At 34.9% G+C, this 26,228-nt stretch overlaps 4 protein-coding genes across 5 annotated transcripts; 2 read left to right on the top strand and 2 right to left on the bottom strand.

Moving 5' to 3' along the window:
* Positions 1 to 1,076: 1,076 nt before the first annotated feature.
* LOC108337087 (uncharacterized) lies at positions 1,077 to 3,120 on the bottom strand. The gene is made up of 5 exons (XM_017573535.2): positions 2,857 to 3,120; positions 2,436 to 2,778; positions 2,099 to 2,367; positions 1,837 to 2,033; positions 1,077 to 1,752 (listed from the first exon to the last, which is right to left on the bottom strand). Exons 1-5 carry the CDS (start codon positions 3,044 to 3,046, stop codon positions 1,318 to 1,320), a joined length of 1,434 nt encoding a protein of 477 aa, XP_017429024.1. The 5' UTR covers positions 3,047 to 3,120; the 3' UTR covers positions 1,077 to 1,317.
* A 9,329-nt stretch (positions 3,121 to 12,449) lies between these two features.
* On the top strand, positions 12,450 to 14,267 carry LOC108337262 (putative 12-oxophytodienoate reductase 11). Its single transcript, XM_017573747.2, has 5 exons — positions 12,450 to 12,637; positions 12,711 to 12,851; positions 12,982 to 13,112; positions 13,254 to 13,430; positions 13,607 to 14,267. Exons 1-5 carry the CDS (start codon positions 12,543 to 12,545, stop codon positions 14,194 to 14,196), a joined length of 1,134 nt encoding a protein of 377 aa, XP_017429236.1. The 5' UTR covers positions 12,450 to 12,542; the 3' UTR covers positions 14,197 to 14,267.
* A 3,655-nt stretch (positions 14,268 to 17,922) lies between these two features.
* Positions 17,923 to 19,239, top strand: LOC108337026 (probable serine/threonine-protein kinase PBL21). The gene is made up of 2 exons (XM_017573464.2): positions 17,923 to 18,789; positions 18,869 to 19,239. The coding sequence occupies exons 1-2, from the start codon at positions 18,004 to 18,006 to the stop codon at positions 19,145 to 19,147; spliced, it is 1,065 nt and encodes a 354-aa protein (XP_017428953.1). The 5' UTR covers positions 17,923 to 18,003; the 3' UTR covers positions 19,148 to 19,239.
* A 3,661-nt stretch (positions 19,240 to 22,900) lies between these two features.
* LOC108338322 (catalase-3) lies at positions 22,901 to 25,602 on the bottom strand. Of its 2 annotated transcripts, XM_017575122.2 has the most exons (7): positions 25,442 to 25,602; positions 25,272 to 25,368; positions 24,141 to 25,195; positions 23,966 to 24,055; positions 23,716 to 23,783; positions 23,533 to 23,626; positions 22,901 to 23,255 (listed from the first exon to the last, which is right to left on the bottom strand). In XM_017575122.2, the coding sequence occupies exons 1-7, from the start codon at positions 25,454 to 25,456 to the stop codon at positions 23,196 to 23,198; spliced, it is 1,479 nt and encodes a 492-aa protein (XP_017430611.1). In that variant the 5' UTR covers positions 25,457 to 25,602; the 3' UTR covers positions 22,901 to 23,195. The 2 variants fall into 2 exon arrangements, with proteins under 2 accessions (XP_017430611.1, XP_052736143.1); XM_052880183.1 differs by having other exon boundaries at positions 22,901 to 23,626.
* Between the last annotated feature and the right edge of the window lie 626 nt (positions 25,603 to 26,228).

Below are 26,228 nucleotides of genomic sequence, written 5' to 3'. Positions count from 1 at the left end.
TAACATTTTTAAGAATTTTTCATTTATTTATATTTGAGGGAATAAAGATGAAAATAAAATTGTTGGGACTAAGAAAAAAATGATGAGAAATAAAAAAAAATTGAAATGACAATTTATAAAAGTTAGTGAATAAAGTGATAAGTTTAATAAATTAAAATCAGTATAAATTTTTAATGATGGGAAACAAATTAAAGTCTTTTTGAATATGCTTGTTTTGAATTATGTATCATATTATTCTCTTCCCTTCACCTCCATTTTTGTTTTTCTAACACTTATCAAATCTCTTCAATATTTTAGTAGTAAGGAATATAAGTTCATATAACTATTTTTTTTCCTATTCGTATTTATGTCATAACACACACAAGACACTACTTGTTTTTCCTTGTTAAACAAAATTAATAGTTGTTGCACTAAAAATATTCTACCCTATTTCTCTTTTATAAAACCACACTATCTTCCTTCTTTCGTCCCTATATCAAAACAAACCTTAGCATTCCACCTTATTTTCTTCATGCTACCGCTTATTTTTTATTTTTTTAAAATTTAATGAACTTAATAATTAGTCAGTTGATGAAAAATTATAATACAAAAGGTAACAAAGAAAAAAAAGACTTACCATGTTGAAAACAAAAATAACTAAAAATGCTTACAAAATTTATAAGAAACAAAAAAAAATAGATATAATTCAACGGATAAAAATATATTTAAGTATTTTTATTTACGTACATTATTTCTATTGCTATTTTGCCCTTCATTTCCATCATTTAGACCAATTTAAGATCCACAACTTTTGTAATCTTTCTTCTATACTTCTATTTAATTTTTTACGTGTTGGTTCATTTGGGCTCAAGTCTTTTATTCACAATTTCTTTTCCAACTTTTCTCTTACATATATTTTTGGTCTTTGTTTGTCACTAATAAAATAACTATCCTTTTTCTCCCAGAACAATTTCTATTTTGGGTTCGGTCCCTACAGTGTTATTTAAATAAGTTTATTTCACTGTACAGAACATACTTAAATTAGTTTTAGGCCTCAGCCTTAATCTTTGCCTATCCCAAAAATCTTAATAAAGAAGTGGAAGAACAGTAGTGGTTTCTTTCATAAGTTCAACGAAATGACCCGAGAAGTCAACGAAATTAAAGCCAGATGGCAAGTACATTCCAAAACGAACAAAGAAAATCCAGAGTGATTCTCTAGCGTCTAAAACAAATTCATAGCACTTAGATAGTTAATTTATTGGTAATTGTAGTCGACAGAAAAAGAGAACTGATTTTCTGACTATACTAGTAATCTGCAAAAAACATGAGACTCAATACTTATGTCCTTGCTCTTTTCAAAAGGAGGCGCAACGAAAACATGCCAAGAGCAAAAGTTTGCCAAAACCATCCTATTGCATTGGAAGGATCTACCCTTTGAGCCAGGTGCCAAGCATAAATGGCCTCAGCAATGTGTGCAATTGTAGCCAGAAGAAACACCAGCCTTGTCACCAACATTGATCGAAAGACAAATAGACATGTAGCTCTGAGAAAGAAAACGATCCCTATGTCAGGTAAGAAAGCACCGCAAAAGAGTGAGATCATTCCAATGACGCAAAACAACCAGGCGAATATCGTGGGTCCATCCAGAGTCGCTCTTTTCCTCTGTTGCCAGTAAGATATGGTCAAAGCCATCCCCTCACGTGAGGAAACCATGGGAACATAGCCAATCTCCTGTTTGGCTTTAAGATAGGAGAAATAATGGGTGACCCCCACCTGTCGAAAACGAACACGGAAATCATGAAAACCTGAGGAGGTTCTACCTATTAATTAGAGAAAAGGATAGACTAACTGAAGAACCTTGTGTACTTCACTGGGAAGAATGAACGGCTGTGGAAGCCACCACCGATTGAGCAATGGATATAGGATTGTATAAACAGCGGAGCAAATCCTCCCAAGAACAAGAGCCCGATCCACAGTTAGGGTAGTCTGTGGTAGTTCATAATCTAAACTCCTAAGTAGAGGCTGTAGGAATTCAAAAGAATTGACCGGTGAACCTGAGAAAAGAAGATATGTTAGGAGAAACAGCAAGAAAGAAAGAAAGAAAAGGATGATGGATTACCATCAGATATAAAGTAGGCCTGGCCAGCAGCTACAGGGCGTTTTGCCTGGCTAGGATTGTCATCAAGAAGTCCCATGCTGGCCAATATAAGAGCATGGACAAGGTTATCCACAAAAAGCCAATCTGATTTTACAGTTTGGTCGCCAATTCTGAACAAAAGGAGACCCAACTTTGCCATGGTTACGATCCTTGGAAGATGCCTGTCTTCGGCCGGACCATAGATTGCAGCCGGACGAATAGCACAAGTGTAAAGATTTCCGGATTTGTTCCTGTAGGAGGAAAAATTAGTTACTAGTGTAAGAAAGAGGTCAAAAGAATTAAATACATACATACATACTTGAGAGGGCGGGCATTGTTCTTTAGAACCAACTGCTCAGCGATTGATTTACTACGGCCATATGGATCGGAATGGTGATCAATTGGGAAATAAGGCAATGTCTCATTCCCGTTGATGATCTGTTGACCACCGAAGACAACATTGTATGTGCTACAGTAGACAAGCCTCGTGATGCCGAGGTCGAGACAAGCGTCGAGAACATGGCAGGTCCCATTTATGTTGACTTCATCAACACGACCAAACTGGAGCATCTCTTTACCTGACATTCCAAAGGCCGCAAGGTGGAAAACACAATCGGCACCGCGGAGGGCCCTTTCCACGTCTTCTTTGCGGCGAACGTCACCTGTGCAGAGAAATAGAGAGTTAGGTTTAGGTTGTGGAGTTAAAAAAGTAAGAAAAATTGGAAATTGAAAAGGGTAACCTTGAATGCAGAGTACTCCCTTATCGTGGAGAGGAGGGGAAAAAGGAGAAGAGGGGCGGAGGTCAAATGCTCGGACCTCTCTGGCATCTCTTCGGATGAGCTCCAAGCAGAGAGCAGAGCCTACGAATCCGAGTCCACCCGTCACCACAAAGGTCTTCCCCTCTATCCCTTCCGTCTCGCTCAACTGCATTCTTCTATTCTCTTTTTCAGATCTTGCCTTCCGCCCTCTCACCTCTCCATATTCCCCTTCCCCCAATTTATCACATCTCTTATGTACACATCGTAAACTCACTTTTCTTTTTTAAACAAAATAATAAACTCTATTTTACTCACTAAACTCATCCTACGTGGCATATCATTTTTTTTTAATCTTTTAATTATTTTACTCACTGAGCATAGCTGCTTTGTGTTGTCACATGTTTGGTTCACTTGGCTCGAGTGAGGTCTAGGTCGAGTCTAAGTCGAGCCAACTTGTCTTAATCTTTTAGTTCAAGTTGATTCAACTCAATTTTCATGTCGAGCCAACTCAATTTAATTCTTTGGATTGAGTCGACTTGACTCGACCTTTGTTTTGGATAATTTGGCTTGACGTTCATCATAAGCAACTTAGTATAACTTTCGTCTATGAAACTTGACTCAACTTTTGTTCTGAACAACTTGACTCGACCCTCGGTCCATGCTAACTTTATTGGACCTTTGGCTTGTGTTAATTTGTCTCAATTATTTAATCCAAGCTTACTTGACTCAACTTTTAGCTCGCATAGATGCATCTTCACTTGAGCCGACTTGACTCAACGTTTGACCCGGATCAACTCTGCTCGACCTTGGACTTAGGCTGACTTGCCTCCATCTTATCCTTAGCCACCTTGGGCTATTATTTATTGGATTTTACAATTTGGATCTTTTGCCCACCCTTAAGTCCACCTTAGTCAATAGTGAATGAATTATCCGATTATTCATTACGTGGCAATCTCAGATCAATTGACATGTAAATGTCATGTTTATTGATGTGGAAATGTTAAAAGTTAAAGCTATTGGGTAAAAGGAAAGAATAAGGGTTTGTAATTGAAGAGGGTTAGGGTTCGTGGAAGTTCTTCCATGAATTGAGCAAAGTCGTTGTGGTGAGATAGGTATAACTTCTTCCCAAGGTTGTTCTTCTTGTTCCAATACATAAGATAAAGGAATTTCTCATTCCTCACATGGTGGTAGTTGGAGGGGAGGTGTGATAATCCCTATTTGTAACTGTGGTGATATTGCTGTAGCCAAAATGACCAGAACTACAAAGAATGACTAGCAGACAATTTTGGGGATGTCGTCATTACAAGGTTTTATGAATACCATTTTCACTTTATGTGTATTGGATTTATGTGTTGATACATTTCCTGACTTTGAAGTTATTTTAGTGAGTAACATGGTGATCTTCAAATAGGATGTCTTGTAACTTTTTCAAGTGGTGTTCTGAAGAAAACCTTGATGAAAGAGATCTACAATTGTCAGGCAAAGGAGGAGGATATATGATTTGGAAAATTTAGTGAAATTATTGAATAAAAGGATAAAATTCGTAGTTGGAGTTGTGTGTGTTGGTATTGTGCTGAACATTTTGATATTGTGGTTCTGTTTAGGTTGATGTTGTTAGGTGGGCAATATGGTTGTATCTTATAAAATTCTTAGCTGGAGTTGTGTGTGTTGCATTTTGATATTGTGGTTCTGTTTAGGTTGATGTTGTTAGGTGGGCAATGTGGTTGTATCTTTTGTTCATGTAATGTTGAGGTGAATGTTTAGATTCATGTGTTTAGGTGATTTTTGTAGGTTCATGTAATGGATGATGTATGACTCTATGTTATAATGAGTTCAAATGAAGAATCTAATTTCGTTATGGATTGTTCAATTTATTCTCCCTTTTAATTAAAAAATGTGCAATGTGGTCCCAAATGTATACGAACATGATACATATGAAGGATACTTGACATAATATAGTAATAGTAGTGGTAGAAGTGGTAATATAAATCATTTAATAACATAAGATTAAGATTATGACGTAATAAAATAATAATATTATAAGAAAAGCACCATTAAAGTGCTTAATATCAATACATAATTAAAATGCATAATATTAGTACATATACACCATCAAAGTACTTAATTACAGTTGATCAAATTACATCACCATCAAAGTACATAATTAAAGTGGTTAATATCAGTATAAATTACATCCAAATTTTTCCCAATGAAAGTAAATCAAATTACATCTAAGGAGTTTCTCTTTTGATATCTAACTTGTTCCTTCTCATTAGTGGACTTAACTTTGGAATGGATTCTTGAGTTGGTTGTAGTGGTTGAGGGGATTGGAGACCCGATGGCTGTGATGTAGAGGGAATTGAGGACTTGGTGGCTGTGATGGTACAGGAGATTGGGTACTTGGTGGTTGTGATGGTTATGTGATGTCAGGACGTAAGGGACAATGATTTTTGTTGTACCCAACTTTACGGTAGATATTACACTTCTTTTTGTGGCCACCGACACTCATTTAGGTCTCATCCCTAGTTAGCTCTCATGCCTCCAACCTTTGTTTTTTCTTTAGCCTCCCACGCAACTTCCTCTTAAATGGTGCCAGTACATCTAGGAAGCTTGTTGTTTCCCACAGCAGGTGGCCATTTACATGATAAATGATTGAGGCATATGTCTCTTCATATGTGGATCTTTTGAACCAACTTGGAATAAAATTTTGTGGGTCTACATTTGAGTACTTCATTTGCAATTGCATGACAACAAGGGATCCCACTAATCATACACTTCCTACAGTTACATTGTTCATTGTCAAGGTAACTTGTTCCCAATGACTGAAACGTGCTTAACCTCAAAGATCTTTTATGCAACCAGCTGAAAGAAATAAAGGACATGAACATAAATAAAAAATGGACATGAACATAAATAAAAAATGGACATAAATGAGAATTGGATATGAACATAAATAAAAAATGGACATGAACATAAATAAAAAATGGACATGAACATAAATAAAAATCGGACATGAAAAAATGAGTATTGGATATGAACATAAATGAGAATATTTCCTTGGGATCCAATATCTTGATAAATTTGATTCATTGTTAAGTCTCTTTTTAATCTTTGGGCAGATGGAGAAATCCATAGATGCCACATTGGTTATGTTCGTGGCCCATCGCTTCATGAGATAAAGTTTGATCTCCTCCAGCATGGTGATAATGAGTTTTCCTTTAGCATGAACAATAAGACTGTTGAAAACTTCACTCATGTTGTTATCAAGGGTATCACACACTGCTTGAGTTGTGAATCGAGATCTTGACCGATACCTATTACAAAAAAGTAAGGAAAAGGGTTACCATACACGAGTTTCGTTAATGTGCATGTAAGGAAAAAAGTGTACCTCGGAGGAATAGATTTGACGTATTTATATAATTTTACATTGACTTCTCTAATATTGAGCATTTCTCTCTTCCAAGCCTGGGGGTACATGCTTGTAGCAGCCCTCCACATCAGATTCTTCAATATCTGACCAAAAAATATTTTCCTAAAGTTTGCATACACGTTCCTCATGCAGAATCTTTGTTCTGCCCCAGGCAAAAGTTTGTGGATAGTTGGCACCAACCCTTGTCCACATCAATTTACTAATCAGACAGACATACATCAATTACAATGCATGAAGTAAAAACTAATCAAAGCATTACACGTACCTTTTGCTGGTCAAACATCCACGTGCATGACCCACACACTTCATTACCCCCAAGGTCTTCAACCAATAACTGTAAATACCACATCCAAGTGTCTTTATTCTCGACTTCAACTACTGCATTCGCTAGTGGTAACATTTGCTCATTTGAATCCTTAGCAACAGTAGTAAGCAGCTCTCCCTTATACTGACCTTTCAAAAAACACACATCTAAACAGGTCTATAACTCACAAAACTATCCTTATAAGCTTTCAGACAAACATAAAATCTCTGGAAGATTGAGTCACCATTATCACTATCTACTTTAACCTTACCTGTTGACCCTGGGTTACACCTCAACAACTCATGTGCGCAGTCATAAATCCTTCTAAATTGTTCTTTAAAGTCACCTTCAAATTGACTTGAGGCCATTAACTTTGCCCTTCATGCTTTAGAAATTGAAACATTGGTATTTCATTTCCTTAATGCTTAAGAACGTATCTCATTCACCCTTAAATTAGGATTGTCTTGTAAATACATATCTAATTTTTCACTCAACCACTTACTATTCATCATTTTAATGTTAAATTGTCTACCGCAAGTACGATTATTAGCTATTTTCCTTAATTGCCAAATTTTGTGTGATGACAAAAACCCATAGTAAGCTACCCATGGACACTTACATTGGCTACCCATGTCTCTCACCCTTATTCTACATTTATCATTTTTCACAAACTTTAGAGCCCTCCAAGAATGAACAACATAGCTTCTAATGGCCTCCTTGAATTCATCCTTATCTGTAAATGTAGTCTCAACTTGTCATCTGTAATCTGCCATTGACTTTTGTTTTCCATATATAGGAAATAGACCATAACTTGGTCTATCCTCACTGTCATACTCCTCACTTGCACTAGTTTCTAGAGTTAACAGGAATTTAGAATCTCATTCATTATTTGACAAGCCCCTACCATGTCCTTTTGGTTCAATACCACTCTCTTCAGCCCTATATTCTTCATCACTCTCATGTACCTCAAAACCAATACCAACATCTTCTGCCTACTCCACGCACTCATAACCACTAAGATGATCCATATGTGTTTCATCCTCACTGTCCAGTTCAACTTATTCCTTATTGTCCACTCCACCCTTTGTCTTTAGCAACTCACCCTCAATCACCAACTCAGCATCATTTTGCACGTCCACCTCAGCCTCTGTGTGCACCCCCACTTCAACACAGTCAACTGCTCCTTCCTCAACCTTTTTTTTACGCTTCAAGTTCATCATCACATTTCCTTCATCACCAGCCTCAACATGTGTCAAATCTCCAACCCTACTACCCTCACCACTCTTTAAGGTCCTTGACAAAGATAAAGAATTTGATTGACATAATTTTCTACAACTTTCAGGGTTTTGGGAATCAGGTTTTCAGGGTTTCAGGATTTGAGGGTTTTGGGGTTTCGAGGATTTAAGGTTTCTAGGTTACGGTGTTTAAGGGTTTATGGGTTTCAAGGTTTCAAGGTTTTGAGGTTACGGTGTTTTAGGTTTTCAGGATTCATGGTTTCAGCGTTTCAGTGTTTCGGGGTTTCAAGATTTAAGAGTTTCAAGGTTTTAGTTTTTTTAGGTTTCGGGGTTTCAGGGTTTCGAAGTTTTATGATTTCACGATTTTAGGGTTTCAGGGTTTTAGTGATTTAGGGGTCCAGGGTTCAGACTTTTAGGGTTTCAGAGTTTTAGGGTTTCAGAATTTCAGGGTTTCGGGGTTTTAGTGTTTCGGGGTTTTAGGGTTTCGGGCTTCAGGGTTTCGGGTTTCGGGGTTTCAAAGTTTCAAGCTTTTGGAGTTTTAGGGTTTCAGGGCTTTAGGATTCAGGGTTTCGAGGTTTTAATGATTTGAGGTTTCATGGTACCGAGGTTTTAAAGTTTAAGGGTTTTAGTGTTGGAGGTTTTAAGGTTTTAGGGTTTCAATTCTTTCATGGTTTCACGGTTTCAAGGTTTTAGGGTTTCAAGGTTTCAAATTTTTCGAGTTTCAGGGATTCATCCCGAAACCTTGAAACCTCGAAACCTCTATACCCTATACCACGAAACCCTAAAACTTTGAATGTTAAAATCCTAACCGTTTGTAACCCTGAAAATCTGAAATCGTGCATCCCCGAAACCCCAAAATCCTGAAATCCTGAAACCCAAAAATCCTAAAACCACGAAACCCTAAAACCACAAAATCCTAAAACCTTGAAGCCCTAAAACCCCAAAACCATGAAACTCTGAAAACCTGAAACCTCAAAACCTTGAAACCCTGAAACTTTAAAACCTTGAAACCCGAAAATTCTTAAATCTTAAAACGTCGAAATTCTAAAACCCCGAAAGTTCGAAACCCTGAAACACTAAAACCTTAAAGTCCACAAAATCTAAAATCCTGAAATCGCGAAACCCCGAAATCTTGAAACTCAGAAACCCTAAAATCTTGAAACCCTGAAACTCGGTAACCCCATATGCCTCAAACCTTGAAACTTTGAAATCCCAAAACCCTGAAACCCCAAAACCTTAAAACTCTGAAACATCGAAACCCCAACACTCGCAAACCCTACAACCCTAAAACATTGAAAGCCTAAAATCCTGAGACCGTGAAACCATGAAACTCCAAAACCCTAAAACCCTGAAACACCGTAACCCAAAACCTTAAAACTCCAAAACCCCAAAATCCAAAATTACTTAACGTTTGAAACCCCAAAACTACGAAATCCAGAAATCTGAAAACCCCAAATCCCTTAAACTCCAAAAACCCTTAAACTCTAAAATCCTAAAACATCGAAACCCTAAAAGGTTGAAACCTCGTAATCCTGAAAGTCCAAAACAGAAATCCCAATCCCCTTAAATCCTAAAACCCTTAAACCTTAAATTCCTGAAACTTTGAAACCCGAAATAGTTATTACAAATTATTGTTATGTTTAAAATATAAGTTTAAAAGAAATTAAATTGTTGTTGTTAATATATATTCAATTATTATTGTTAATATATATTCAATTGTTATTAATGTATATTAAGTTGTTGGTGTTAATATAAATTAAATTGTTATGGTTAATTTGTGCTAAATTGTTGTGGTCACTAGATATTAAATTGTTGTAGTTAATACATATGTTGTGAATGGAATTTTATGATCTATATTTTAAGTATGAAAATTTAATGATTAAAGATAATTCATAATTTAAAGGTGACAAGAATATGAGCGGCTTTAATTTGAGATTAATTTGAGAGGTACTGTGGCGAATATCTCTCAAACTAATGGAACTATGCGGAAGATTCTTAGTCAGATAATGATGTAGTATTAATGAACTTTAATATAAAATCTTAATTAAAATCTTGGTTTTCTAAAAATTGATGAATGAATTAATTAATTCATTAAATAGTTATATTGATTGAAAGCATTGTGTAAGATGATTTTTTTTATATAAGTAGTCACATTTATTGTTTTTGATTTTAGATTTATCCTTATTTTTATTGTTAATGATGACTATGATCTCCTAAATAAATTATGTGGGTATATATGATATTGAGGAATAAAATTTACAATTTTGGAGAGAATATTTTTTAAGTTTTTGAAGAATTTTTACTTTCTAACGCATGTGTCAACTTATGCCACGGAGATCAACTTATAACAGTTTCATTTTTAATCTATTTGAAATTAAATAAGTTTAAAAAACATGTTTTGAATTGTATTCTATAGTTAATAATATTTTATTGAATTAAATATATTTTTATTCTTTGATGTAAAATTAAAAAGATTTATATTTCAAATTTTGATATATTTTTATCTTTAAACATTAAAAATGAATGAATATAGTTCTCACAAATTAATTGCGTTAAAAACTTATGGACACATTTAAGCTTAAATGTTAATATAAAATATTGTTTAACAAACTAAAAGTAAATAACATCGTTAGGTTAAAATGATTATATTCATTCTTTTTCAAAGTTTAAGTATCAAAATTTGGGACAAAGACAAATTCTAATTTTGTGTCCAAGTTGAGGACTCTCTATTCATTCTTTTTTAAAGTTTGAGGGTCAAAATATATCAAAGTTTGGGACAAAGACAAATTTTAAGTTTGCATCTTAGTTGTTGTATTAAAAACATATTTAACCCTATATTATTTTATGCATTTATTCTGAGTCACTAATTCGGTGTCAGATAAAGAAAACAATAATAATTAATTAAAATAAATAGTGATATGTCACTACTAACCTCCTCTCCTCTAACCTCATCCTCTTTTATGTCAATTTTGTTAACTAGATTAACCTCCACCACCACGATTGTTTCATCTACCTCTTCCTCTATCTCGAGTGCCCTAAGTATAAAACATTTTCTCCTCTTTAATTGACACATTTGTTTGTAATACTTGTTCAATTTGCTACTCTTTCTTCTTCTTCTTCTTCTTTTGTTGCTTGTGTGCCTCCAGAACCAACATGCTCCCCAACCAAGAGCATTAACAAGTCTTTTGACTCTTTAATTGCACATACAACATTCTTGAAGTCATCAATCAATGACCTTAAGATCTTTTCCACTACTTAGCCATAAATCAATGTCTTTCTGTTTCTACTAAGTTTGTTCACTATGGTTTCAACTTGAGTGATATACTTGGAAATCCTTTTGTTTCCTTCATCATCGTGCTCTCCAACTCGCTCATGAGTGTTTAGAGTCGAACTTTCTTTTCTCAGTCATCTCTCTTGTACGTCTTCTTCGGAATATCTCACGCTTCTTTTGAAGTTTTAACACTTTCTATCTTCTCAGAGTCGGACTCAACAATAGCTCGATATAACATGTACATGTTTCGTCCTTCATATGTGTTGCTTTCAATGCATTATTATAGGCTATTGTTATACCTACAATATTTTTAACCACCTTTCAATTATACTGAGAAAAAGAAGATCTTCACCGTTAGCGTTTTTAACGTCGTCAGTAAAAAGGACAAATATGAATCATTTTTATAAAACATGAGACCACTCTAAATAACTCGAAAATAGGAGAATCACTTTGAATAAAACTAACAAAATTAGGAACAAAAATTGGTATTAAGTTAAGATAATTTATTTCAATATTGCATAAAAACATAATTCTATGATAAGTAAATCTTGCTCATGAAAGCATTAAATGTGAGAAGTTGGAATGAAATAATAATTTATGAGGATAAAAACAATGCATCTAAAGAGCAATCATTAAATTGAAGTGACACACGAAGACAAATATACATAGTTAAACTAATGCTTTCCTCTTTTACTAAAACCAATTTATGTCCAACTCTTTTACTGTGTCAACTCGACAATCCTGGCTGGGAAAAGCTCGACCACCCTAAGGAGCTGAGTCCAATCTTGTACGAACTCTGCTCAAAGACTTCAGCATCTTGGCAACTATGCTCAAAGACCGCAACAGCCCGATCAATATACTTTGGGAGCCCGACTGTTCTTTGGAAGAAGCTCTCTTGGCAGCCCGGCCACTCAACTCGAGATTCCGGCTGAACCACTTGACAAGGTTCATAATATGAATTTTGATGGCTTCTCAAAGGAAAGCATCCTTGCACATTTTTTACTCCACATGCTACTTTACCAAAGTGTGATAATTTTCTACTTGCTCAAAAATCCATCTTTCCCGAGAAGAATCAAAGCCTTAAATGCTGGAAGAAAATCAATTATCTTTTTTAATCTCACGACAACACAGCGGGAATGAAAAATTTTCAGCCAAACCCTTCAATTTCAAAGGATACTAAGTTTTTTATAACCGACCGTTTTTCATAGCATTTTAATTAAAATAATAAAGCAGCGTGTCAAATGAATATTTTGGACACATACACGTGTCAGCTTACAGGGACTCTACGTGACCAGATACATTAGTGAGGATGACCGCTGAAATTGTGTTAGGATAGGAAAAGAACGGATTTTATAATAAGGAAGAATATGGTATTAAAATCATACAAATTTTGAAATCAATGTGGTTGCAAGTGGGAGGAGCGTGGACATGAGCAAGAAAGAAGAAAGAAAAGAAGTGGATGAAAGAGAGGTTATACCCTTGCTCAACCCATACAAGATGGGGAATTTCGATCTATCCCACAGGTACCCTTCACTTTTTTTTCTCAATCGATGAGTGCGCATATGCTTGCTAATCATGATTTTTTATCCTGTGCAGGATAGTGTTGGCACCCTTAACACGATCGAGGTCTTACAACTTCGTCGCTCAGTCGCATGCTGTTCTATATTATTCTCAGAGAGCTACTAAGGGTGGCTTCTTGATTGGGGAGGCCTCCGGTGTCTCTCCTACAGCACAGGGGTACATATTTTTCACTAATTTACCATGTTTCACATCCTCGTATATCTGGACCCCACATACTCTATCTTCTATTCTACGGTGGTTGTTCTAATCCATATGCGTGGCTGGATTCTATTTGTCCAAACCAAAGGTACCCTAACACACCTGGAATTTGGACAAGAGAACAGCTGGAAGCTTGGAAACCCATTGTGAGCGCTGTTCATGAGAAGGGAGCTATTTTCTTTTGTCAACTTTGGCACGCCGGAAGAGTCTCTAACTCTCGTATACTTTCCACTCTTCAAAATTGATAACATTTCTCTTATTATAACATCCTAAATTTTTTTACTAAAAGGTAAGTTTATGTTTTGATAAAGAACACAGATTACGCTGATTAATTATGAATTTATTTGTATACAACTGTAGAATATCAACCGGATGGCGAAGCCCCGATATCAAGCACAGAGAAGCGACTTCGTAAGGATATTGGCAATAATAAAGCAACAGCTGATAGATACACAACTCCTCGCCGGGTGAGAACCGATGAAGTCCCCGAGCTTGTCAATGACTTCGTCATTGCTGCTAAAAAGGCCATCGAAGCGGGCAAGTATACGTTTGATTGTGATATTCGATTCTCAATCATCATCATTTTATAAAAAATACATAACACCATCTACTCCATCGGTCTAATAGAGTTTCTTTAGATGATTTCTAGTTTATCTATATATTTTCGGGGTGATGTTAGTATTTGTTGTTTGATGTTGTTGACATACGTGCAGGTTTTGATGGAGTGGAGATACACGGAGGGAACGGGTACTTACTGGAGCAGTTTCTGAAGGACGAGGTGAACGACAGAGATGACGAATACGGAGGTAGCTTAGAAAACCGTTGCCGCTTCCCACTGCAAGTGGTGAAGGCAGTGGCCGATGAGATCGGAGCTGATAAGGTTGGGATTAGGCTCTCGCCATTTGCTGATTATAACGATTGTGGAGACTCTAACCCTCAGGCATTGGGCCAATACATGGCTCAGTCATTGAGTGAAGTGGGGATTCTGTATATTCACTTGATCGAGCCCAGGATGGTAACACAATTCGATAAGTTTCACACCAAATGGTCACTAACACCAATAAGGAAGGCCTTCAAGGGGACTTTTATTGTGGCTGGTGGTTACGATAGGAGTGAGGGAAACGAGGCTATATCTAGCGGCGCCGCCGATTTGATCGCTAATGGACGCCTCTTTTTGGCCAATCCAGATCTCCCCGCAAGATTTGAATTGGATGCTGAGTTAAACGAACCCGATCCCACCACCTTTTACACGCATCACCCTGTTATTGGATACACGGATTATCCTTTTCTTCACCATATATAATTACTTAAGGGCTACGTATGTTTGTATCATATAAGGTTCTAAGTTTATTGTTCTACTGTTTTTCTTTGTCATTTTCTCTTTTCTAAGTTTACGTCTTTATATAAGGGCTTGAATGAGTTCAACAATGAAACTATATGTTAACAAACATGTCCTTTAGTTATCTTGTTTTTAAAAACAGAAAACACTTTTTAATAACGAGAAACAAACATTGTGTAATAAGTCCTTAAAACTAGCTACTTTCTTTAGTAATATATTAATTTAACAGTTAAGTTACATACCTGATATTAATTATTATATATGTCAACCTTTAGATACAATAATCAAGGTATAACTCAGAGGATATTTCATTATATTTTGAAAGTTGAAACAAAATTATTGATAAAATATCAAATAACCATTACCTTATATGGAAAATTTAATCGGCTTGAGGAAAACTCTATATTTGTTATTGGAAAATGTTTTTTTTGACAACATATATTTACCAACTATTTGACAATGTCAGATGTCACGTATTCATTAGTTGTTTTTTTAAGATGGAACTGCTTGTCCGGGGGCATTTTTGGAAGGAAAAAAATTTCAGAAACCCTTTTGGCGGTTTGAGTATTCTTCTTTCTTAGTTTTAGACCTTTCTGAAGTCTCTCTGCAGCTGCAGCACTCTTGAGAAACACCCGTATTGTGGGTGTCCCTATTTTGGATTAGGGTGTTGTTTCGTAGAGTGTATGTGGTGAGGTTCCTCGGTGGTTTATTAAGCGGTATTTTTGGCAAGGTTTTGTTGTTTTGCGCACATCGGCGAGGTGGAGATTGGTTTTCCGCACACACCAGCGACGTTGACGTTGGATTTCCGCACACATCGGGGAGGTGGAGGTTGGTTTTTGAGTGTTATTGCTGGCAACGTTTTGGTCTTTCGCACATACCGACGAGGTGGAAGTTGGTTTTTTGCAAACACCGGCGAGGTGGAGGTTGGTTTTTAAGCGCAAACCGTTACAATGAATACTTGATGCATTTATGAAATTATAGGTTAATTTTGTATATTGTTTATTTGGTGAAATTGTAGGAAACTTATATTTGACTTTTTGTGGAGATTAAAAATAAAATAATTGGTTTTGCCTTTGGTTATTTGTTGTTGTAGGTAATTTTTTTATGTAAGTGTTGACTTGATTGGAAACCGAAATGGAAGCATGTAATACCAAAGTAAGTAGAGTTTTTTTTTTTATTTGTGTTGTGGTTGTTGTTTTGGAACAGTGATTGTAATGTTTGAAATTTGTACTGTTTTATAGTGGCGCATGCGGACACACTCAACCATGACACACACCCTACATCCAATGGTTGGGGAGCACAGTTACCACAGCTGGGGAGCAGGGCTTGACTTCCAGTACAAATATGACTATTAATCGATTACCATGGACTCAGACCTCTGTCCAAAGCACCAGGACCCCCCACTATCATCCTAATAGCACCCTTAGGGGGTCTTCCTACCACATTGGGTTCTCCAACCACACTAAAGATAAATCCTAAATAATACTACACAACGACAAATCAAACAAACATAATATACACAACTACATTAACCAATGTCTCATTAAAATTTTTCTCATACATTTAAAAGTATCCATACATTATAACATATAACAATACTACACTGTTAACTAATTACACAAATCAATCAAGTTTCGGACTATATCCTGTGTACGGAGTTCTACAAACTCTACTTTTGTAACGCTTACACTGTCCTCTGTCCTTCATAACACTTTCATGGTTGTCAAAGTTTGGGACTCCTCCCTCCCTTGCATAGTCATTGTCAAAGTCCTCTACTGCACAAGGCGTGAAGTAACCACCATCATGTTTGTAACCACCATCATCTTTATTCTTCTCTTCCACCAACTCAGCCTCCAATTCAATTAACTCTTCTTCAAGTTCTTCAATTAAAGTATCTTGATCATCTAAAGCAGCCATAATTGCTTCTCTGTGTTTGCTTTTGCGTCTTGCCTTATTTTCATCCTTCAAATCCTCTCCCATTGTATTCATGGATGCTTTCACAATCGACTCACTAATTTCTTTGCTTGATGCACCGTAATCATCAAGCATATGAAATTTAACCCAAAATAGCATTGTACAAAGTCATTCATTCAAACTAATTTTATATGGACAACAAAGTACATACCATACCCCTCTCCATAGCACGTTTGATGAACTTGTCTCCCACATTTATATTAATCCAATGCAAAAGTCTAGGGTACTTCTCTACACGAACATGAGAAGGAATAAAACGATCACAAAACCAAACCTGCAAATACATCACACAGGATATAAGTAGTATTTGGAATTCACTACCAACAAACAATCAATGTACAACATTTACCTGCAACACGTAAACACAACCATCCACATACACATTGATCGCACCTTCTCCTTTCTTCCACGCTGTAGAAGCTTTGCATAAGCTCCTAAATAGATAATGATACACTATATGACCCCAACAATAATTACCCAAATCACTTATTCTATCAACAATTTCAAACATAATTGGGAAGACAGTTTTGCTATGATTAGGAAACAACACTTCACAAATTCCAACCAAAATATTGTACAAGCTACAAAAATGTACTGAAGGCAACTTCTTGTGTTTTTTCTTAAGGAAATCATATATGAACTGTAATTCTTGCTTTCCATCACCAAAGTACTTGCGACAATCACTCTCTCTAAGTTGATTTTCCTTTAATTTAATATTCTCACCAACTAAACTCAACCCTAAACTCAAACATACATCAATGGACTTGAATTCCACAAGTCTTTCTCCAAAACAAAAACAACTAGTCTCATCAACCCATCTAATCAATAATTCGCTCAAAATATTCCTACTAATTTTAACATTTTTCTTAAGTTCTAAAAACCATCTAAATGGCGACTTCGAAATGATTGACTTGTGCTCCTCACTCACTAGTTCATTCAATGTACCAACAAAGTTGCTTTTCATTGAATGACGAACAAACAACTGCACAAAAATAAGTATACTTCTTCTTACGAAATAAACAAACAATTAAATTGACCATCAGATTCCAAAACCAATAACCAACGTTAAAATAAGAATTCGGGAATGCATTCAAGTTCTTACTTTCTTCGAAGAACCAATGTCAACGGTGGAATCCATTGCACACAACGCTCTGATCTTGAATCGTCAACGAAGATCGATCAAAAACCTAAAATGGAGAGACAAGGGCACACTTAGAACACACCAGCGAAGGAGATTGACCAACGTCCAGGAAGATATGCACAAAATGAAGAGAGAAGAAGTAAAAATGAAAACCCTCAAATGAAGACAGTACTTCACGTACAAGGGTACTTTCGGAATAAACACATTTTAACCCCTCAACCTTTTTCTAATCGGTTTCCTTTTAAATAAATTTATTGAAATTGAATGAATTGAACACTGACATCGATCTGTCGTTGGCAAAACGTTATCAATCTTACGTTCTCAACCTATAGCGGTACTTTATTATTATTATTATTTTTTATTTTTTTATTATTATTATTATTATTATTACTATATGTATACATAAAGAGAGAGGCGTTGTCATTGGGCTAAAGAAAGGAGAAAATGGTTATCAATGCGTTAATATGGATATAGTTAGTGTGGTGCAGTTGGCATGCGCCAAAATTAGTGTTCCAAAATTGGCGTGAAGGGGCAGACATAGACAATATTGTATACGATGATTTAAGAATGGAGGAGAATGGTTTGTGTTATGTTACATTTATATAGAGATAGAGACACACACAGAGAGAGATTGATGTGATTTAAGGGAGAGAGGGATGAACTGCTTTTGTTCTGGTACTCGTCGGAAGGATGTGGGCATCGAGAGCAGTTTAGGGTCAAACTCAAAGACAAAGGTGAAGAGAGCGGCTGCAACGAGTTACAGTTTTCGCGAGCTTGCAGCGGCGGCGAAGGGTTTTAACGAAGAGAACTTGATCGGGGAAGGAGGTTTCGGAAAGGTGTACAAGGGTCGTCTCTCTACAGGACAGCTTGTGGCCATAAAACAATTACGTCTAGATGGTGAAACTCATCAGGGTAATCGGGAATTTGTGACGGAGGTTCTTATGTTGAGCCTCCTACACCATTCAAATCTTGTTAAATTGTATGGCTACTGCACCCATGGGGATCAAAGGCTTTTGGTATACGAATACATGCCTATGGGAAGCCTGGAACAACATCTCTCAGAGAAGAAACCACTGAGTTGGAGAACTCGACTGATGATTGGGGTGGGGGCTGCGAGGGGACTCCAGTATCTACACTGTATAGCGAATCCTCCTGTCATCTACCGGGACTTGAAATCTGCCAACATCTTGCTAGACAGCAATCTGCACCCAAAACTCTCTGACTTTGGGCTTGCAAAGCTAGGACCCGTTGGAGACAATACCCATGTTTCCACCAGAGTCATGGGAACATATGGGTACTGCGCCCCGGAGTATGCCATGAGTGGCAAATTAACTCTTAAATCTGATATCTACTGCTTTGGTGTCGTCTTGCTCGAGCTGATCACCGGACGGAAGGCCATGGATGTCACTAGGAAACATCGGGAGCAAAGCCTGGTTGCATGGGTAAATGATGAGTTTCTTCGTCTATATTATAAGTTATATTATTGTTCTTATACGCATGCGGTGTGTTCTGTGATTCCAGGCTCGGCCATATTTGAGCGACCGGAGAAAGGTTACGCAGATTGTTGACCCTCTTCTGGAACGAAACTACCCTTTACGCTGTTTGCAGAATGCGATTGCTATCACTGCAATGTGCCTCCAGGAGCAACCCAATCTTCGTCCCCCCATAAGTGACATTGTCGTTGCGTTGGAGTACCTTGCCTCTGAAAGTGTCTCTGAAGTCTCCAGGCACCGCCAACGCAGCGCTAGCCCACCACGCCAATCACTCTCACCATCCGATACCCAAACAGACCCACACTAGAATTCAGCATCTTTTCCTCCCTGTAATATATTCATCATCTTCTTCTTCTTTTATTTTATTTTCTAAATATTTTTATTAACTTTCTTATTTTATTTTACTCCCTTGTCAATCTTTTTTTCTTGCTTCTACTTCTATCTTCTCAATAATTTCCTTTCACTTTCTAATTTCACAGATCCAAACAAAATTAAGTAATTATTATAGGAATTAAAAGTAAAAATAAAAAAGATAACAAATGTAAAAGATTTTCGTGTTTATAAATAAAATGTGCATTAGATAGTTAGTATATATCAGTGTCTGTTAGCTATGAATAAGAGACATTTTAATACCCATTTATAAATATATTGAGTATAATATCATATTATCCATCACATTTATCCGTTATCTAAAACATTAAAATTAAAATTTAATTTATATTTTATTAATTTATATTAGATTAAAATTAAAATTTAATTTATATTTTATTAAATTAAATTTATATTATATTTTTATTTTTTTTTAAATATTCACTGATACTCATAGATATACGGAGATTTTTTAAAGTTCACATATATATGTTTTTAAGAGATATCTATACGTAACCAAATTCATTATCAACTCTATGGACTAAAATAAAAAATGAATTTTACCAAAATCATTTAAAACTTTACGATTCCAAAAATTAAGACATTTAAACCTGTGAACTACTTTTTGTCCATATGATTTTAAACTAATTAATTTCAAAGCACAAAAGACCAATAACATGGTCAATTTCTTTTCTCTCAATACTCTTATTTTATATTTCTTCAATTCTAATTTATGTAGTTGTTGATATCACAACGTTTTATACCAATAAATTTACAATTTTTAAATGTCAAGTTTACCATAACATATCTAATCAATTGCTTATTTCTTCAACCATTTTTTATATAATGGAATAAATTCTTCATTCTTGATATGTAGGGGAATATAATCTGCGCCCTAACTGAATTGTAAAAAGTTTATTATTATTCAATAAAAACTTATTATGTATAAGTTTACTGATTTTTTATTAAAATTGTCATGTTTTTTGGGTTGATATATATAATATATGTTTTTACTATATCTAGAGTGTTTTGTTTTTAACTTGTTTCTTATTATAATTTTTTCTTCATTTTTAATTGATGGTGATATTTTTATTTCACATATATATAGAGAGAGAGATATATATATAAAGATACTTAAATTTTATTTCAATAGCTTGTATTTTAATTTAATTTGATCTTTTTCTTTTGATAATGACATTAATTTACCATTCAACTTCACCCCATGAACTCTTAACAATATATTTTAGAATAATTTTACTAGCAAAAAATAATAAGGAACTAGTTATAACTTTGTGAAAGAAGTGAAATAGATAGGTCGAGATAATAAGGAATTAGTTATAACTTTATAAAAGAAGAAAAGTTAAGAGTTGAAAACTTTTTCATATTAACAAGAAGATCAATTAAGGATTTCAGAAAATGAAATAATATATTCATTACATAATTGATAGTTGAAAATGTATATAATTATTATTGTAAAGTATGAAAATAACTAATGTAGATTAATGATGATTTTGATTGCATGTAACAGAGAAGGCATTTAATCCTTAAACAAGAGTGAAAAGTTCCGTCCCCGACATGAAGATGGAGAATTTGGCTTTCCTTTGGGATCTTCTAATCACATTGATTCAGATATTGTTTCTTCTAATCACATTAACCTCAAACTTACACTATTTCTAAGGAACCATTATTCTTAGCTTGGTCAGCTTCCATTAGTAAGCATTGTTGTTGTTTTAAGTTTATTACTATATTAAATAGTTTAATAATAGTAACGTGTTATTTTTCATAAAAATTTTATTTAAACTAGAAGAAGTTTCATTATTCCTACACCCTAAAACCCTTTTCTGAAACATTTGACAAAAGAATTACATCTCTTATTTTTGGCTAAAGGAGTGAATGCGAGGGAGTGAAAAATAAAATAAAATAAAATAAAGGAAAAGAGAATAAAAAATGAAATTGTTTAAATCAAGGGAGAGAGAGTGGAAACAAGTGAAAAGATCCTAGATAATTTGATTAATGTATTGTTAAATTTTTTATATATTAATATATTTAAAAAGTAAATTGTAAAATATTTTTTAATTATTTAAAACAAAAAATAATATTAAAATGAAATTTAATATTTTAATTTTAATATAACCAAATATTTTTAACATTTTCATTTTATTATAATATAATAAAATATATATTTATTTAATCAATTATATACCTTTATTTTATATATATATATATATATATATATATATATATATATATACACACACACTTATAATATAATAAGAATAATAAGTTACATTTTTATTTTTAATAGATTATTTACAAGTTTCTTCTCAAATTTCTATATATAGGAAGAAGTGAAAAATTAAAAAACAAAAAATCACTTCATTTTGTTTGTTAAACTTTTTTTCCTTTTTCAATTTGATACCCTCATCATTTCTTCCCTCTTTATTCATCAGTACATATCCCCCTATGCAAGTAATTAAATGATAAATTAATATTAGAGATTTAAATAACACTCATAAATAAATTGTATTGTTATTCTATGCTAATTATATGTAAAACTTATGTACTTGATTAATAAGTATTATATATAATAATTATAAATTTAATTGAAATATAAAAAATATTATGTAAAGATAATTATCGATATTAAACATTTTATTTATTTTTTTGTTTTAATTTTAAACTTTGAAAATTGTGCATGATTACAATAAGATACTAAAAGAAATTAATTTTACTTTTTTATTTTTAGAATAAAACTAAAAAATCAAATAATTTTATTAATATTTAAATAAATAATTAAATTATTAGTTAAGTCAAAATATATTTTAAGCCAATCTAAAATCAGTTGCTTATATATTTTCCAAATAAAATTAGAACAAATGTTTTTATTAAAAAATATATATTTTTAAAAAAATTTCAAAATGCACTAAAAGTATTGTTAATTCTTTTTGGCCTTTTGACCTCCAACTTATTCTCCGCAAGTCAGGAATTGAAGTTAGAGTGTTTGTAACCTTTATGTTGTTGTCCCTGCCACAATTTCTCTGGCAATTGATTTCCTGCTTTGGGAAATTCCATTTGATGTGCAAATAAGTAGAATGAAATTTCTTCCATTGATAGTAATGTTGTTGTCCCTGCCACAATTTCTCTGGCAATTGATTTCCTGCTTTGGGAAATTCCATTTGATGTGCAAATAAGTAGAATGGAATTTCTTCCATTGATAGTAATGTTGGCTTCATATTCATGTTAGCTTCCTTGCAGAGATGTTTTGCGCCTTTAAGGTTCAGTATTATATTGCTCTCCTTACTTCATCAGAGCAGAACATTACCAACAATATACATAAGACTGACCTAGGTTCTCAGTTCACCCTTCCCTACCACCTTTGTTCCCACCCCCACCCCCCGAACAATACAAAAACAATACAAATACAATTGCATGCTTAAAGTGTATTGTTTAGACATATCTTACCTTCATTCACTATTCCCTTGTGTTGTTACCCTATTGATCTTATTCAGATAAAAGAACAAAGATACCATTCAAAATATGAGAAGTGTCTTATAGAATTTGTGCGCTAACCAAGTCCACGCTTTAACCTGAGCCAAAGAGAAGATTTATTCTACATCCACCCTAGCATCATATATATAATGGAAAATATTGAAAAGAATTCTTAATAGTTTAAAAATATAAAAGAGAGAAATTGGAAATATAAGCTTGTGAAATTTTTTTTTTACTAAACAAGTCATATAAGTTTTTCAGAAATATTAGAAGCCAGCGAAAAGGTCTTGTGAAACAGTGGGTCGTGCAGATCTTCACCATGTCACAATGGACTTGTATTATGGCGTGGAAACAAGTCAAGAAGTTGAGTTCGTGAAACAAGCAATATACCATATAATACTGTAATAACCAGTCCTTTGAAACTATTACAGCGCCACAAACTTCTCAATTTTTCCTTCATCTGCAACTCTTAGAAGCTCGTGTCGTCACCGCCAATCTTAGATGCTTGGCTTCAAATTCAGATGAGATGCTATCTTTTGTCCAAGAGAACGATCAGCCTGCGCAGCAATACCATCCATAAAATATCACGTGAGAACCCCAAATGCGGATTTACGCTCTTTTCAGTTCAAGGGGCACACAATATATATTGTGGTCCCATGGGTTAGTGGAAAAGAGGAAAGGGTATGATAACCGGGAAGAGTACAACAAAGTGTAGGATCAAACCATTACACCCTGTTTAATGCCCCATCGCATGACTAAATGTCACATGAAATGAATAAGGGAGAAATTGGGCACATTGTTTACAGTAGCAATAAGGGTGTACGAATAACTCGCCTGAGACCAGTACGATATCCAGATGCTGCGGATTTCGTGGGTGACACGTGGCTCAGACAAAGCATCAACCCATCGGCGGAGAAATCTTTCTTGCCTGAAGTCAGAAAATAGAAAAGAAAGCTCCATCAGTAGACAAGCCAAAAGTATCTCATATGGATCCTACCAGTAATTTATGAAAGGAACCTGTCAGAGGCCCAGGATCGGTATCTCTCTCCAGGTTGCTTAAAGTTGTTCTCCTTCTCAATCATACACTGGAAAAAGCAAGATGTTAACACGGTTATTCACAAATGAAAGCGAGTTTTAAAGGTTTAATAAGCACTTTTCTAAATCTTATAATTTGTTGAATAGAAATGTAATCAGTAAGCTCTTCTAGGAACAATCTATGTAATACAAATAAACACAGTCTCAACCTTTATACCTAAGGAAAACTAACCTTTTCACGCTTCCCATCTAGGCTTCGAGGAGGAACGGGAACCCTTTCTGCATGCCGAACAGGATCAAACCTTGAAGGGAAGTAATTGACCTATGAACCAGTAGTGATCAATCGTTATGGAGGGAAATGGAAACAAGAAAAGAATAAGTTGAAATACCACGGTGGAATAATTTACCTCTTCATCCCTGTGCATGAAATTCATGAAACCTTCATGGTGATTGTTGTGATGGGCACACTTGGGTGCATTAGCAGGAATCTGCAGATAATTGGGACCAAGTCTGTGTCTCTGACTATCGGCATAGGAGAATATCCGAGTCTGAAGCAATTTATCATCGGAGTAGTAAACGCCAGGGACAACAATGGCAGGGCAAAATGCAAGTTGTTCGTTCTCGGCAAAGAAGTTATCGATGTTCTTATTCAAGACCATGCGGCCAACCGGCTGGAGGGGCAAAACATCCTCAGGCCAGATCTTAGTTACATCAAGTGGGTCAAAGTCAAATCTGTCTTCGTGTTCAGGATCCATTGTTTGGATATAAAGTTTCCACTCAGGATAGTTTCCAGCAGCAATTGAATCGTAAAGGTCTTGGGTGGCATGACTATGGTTGGATCCTCCAACTCTGATGGCCTCCTCATCCAAGAGACACTTTTCACCACAGGTGGCTTTCCAATGGAATTTGACATAGTGAGGCTTGCCAGCTTTGCTGATGAGGGTATATGTGTTGACACCAAAACCATCCATGTGCCTGTAATCCTGGGGGATACCTACGTCGTCGAATAAGAAGGAGAACATGTGAAGGCTTTCGGGATGGTGGGAGAAGAAATCGAGGATCCTCCAATTCTCCTGGATGTGGGACTTGGGATTGGGTTTCAGAGCATGGACCATGTCGGGGAACTTGAGGCCATCACGGACGAAAAAGACGGGGAAGTTGTTTCCGACGAGGTCGAAGTTACCCTCTCTGGTGTAAAATTTGACGGCAAATCCTCTGGGATCCCTCAAGGTTTCAGGGCTGCCACGCTCGTGGATGACGGTGGAGAAGCGGACGATGAGGGGAGTCTGAACTCCAGGAGCGCGAAGGAAGTCAGCACACGTGAGGTGAGAGATGTCATGCGTGACTTCAAAGAAACCCTTTGCGCTGGCTCCCCTCGCATGGACGACTCGCTCAGGGATCCTTTCCCTGTCGAAATTTGCAAGCTTCTCCACCAGATGATAATCCTCCAGAAGAATTGGACCTTCTCAAACAATTTCGGATCATTTATTTATTCAGTACAATTGGATTGAACTTAATTGGATGAAAGCAATATGTACCTCTTGATCCAACCGTGAGCGACGAGTTATTGTTCCAGATGGGGGCACCGGAATTAGTGGTCCAGATGTGAGAATTGAAAGCGCTTGATGGGCGATTCTACATGGAAAAGGAAAAGAAAAAACTCAAATTTGAATATCAGAATACAAAGTAAAATGAAAGAAAAGCAAACCTTGTAGGGATCCATGGCTCCCGAGAGGAAACAGGATCAGAGCGAGACGGAGATGAAGATGAGTGGAATTTGGTGTGTATTGGTCACACTGACTGTATTTGATTTTATTTTCCTTGTTTCTAGCTCCAATACTTATCATCATTAATCGTCTCCGTATAAGATGGATAAATCATAAAATAATGTTAATAACATTTTACGAGTCTATGGGCACAATTTTATACGGCAACCGCTTTTCCCTCTTTTCAGTTCACCTACTTATCCTCTTAGTTTCTTTCTTTCCTATCTATTGTCGATACTAATTTATTATTAATATGTAATATTATGGCCATTATGTTTACTGATCTTATAGGAAATAATTACACTAAACATATCATGAGTATAAATAATAATCTTATAAATAAGAAATTTAAAACCTGTAAATAATCTTAAAATTAAATAATAATATTAATAAATGATTTGTAAACGTTTAATTTATGAGATATCTTCAACTCTAAACCTGAAAAAAAGTATATATTTAATAAAGTAACTACCATATATATAATAAAAATTAAAGCAACTTGAATTTTTTTTCTCATAATTATATTTAAAATTATTAATTTTACAAAAAAAATGTAAAATTATTAAATACAATCAATAAAAAAAATAAGCACGTGTCAACACAATAATAATGAAGATACAAATAATATTTTAAATAATTATATATTTTTTATTTTTTTCAAATTAATATAATTCATAGACTATTATTACTTAAGAAAAATAATAAATCATAATTTCTCATTAAAAAAAT

Source organism: Vigna angularis, chromosome 7, assembly GCF_016808095.1.
Source record: "Vigna angularis cultivar LongXiaoDou No.4 chromosome 7, ASM1680809v1, whole genome shotgun sequence".
Lineage (NCBI taxonomy): Eukaryota > Viridiplantae > Streptophyta > Magnoliopsida > Fabales > Fabaceae > Vigna > Vigna angularis.
The sequence above is the reverse complement of the archived record's forward strand: the minus strand, read 5'-3'. Positions and strand labels throughout refer to the sequence as shown.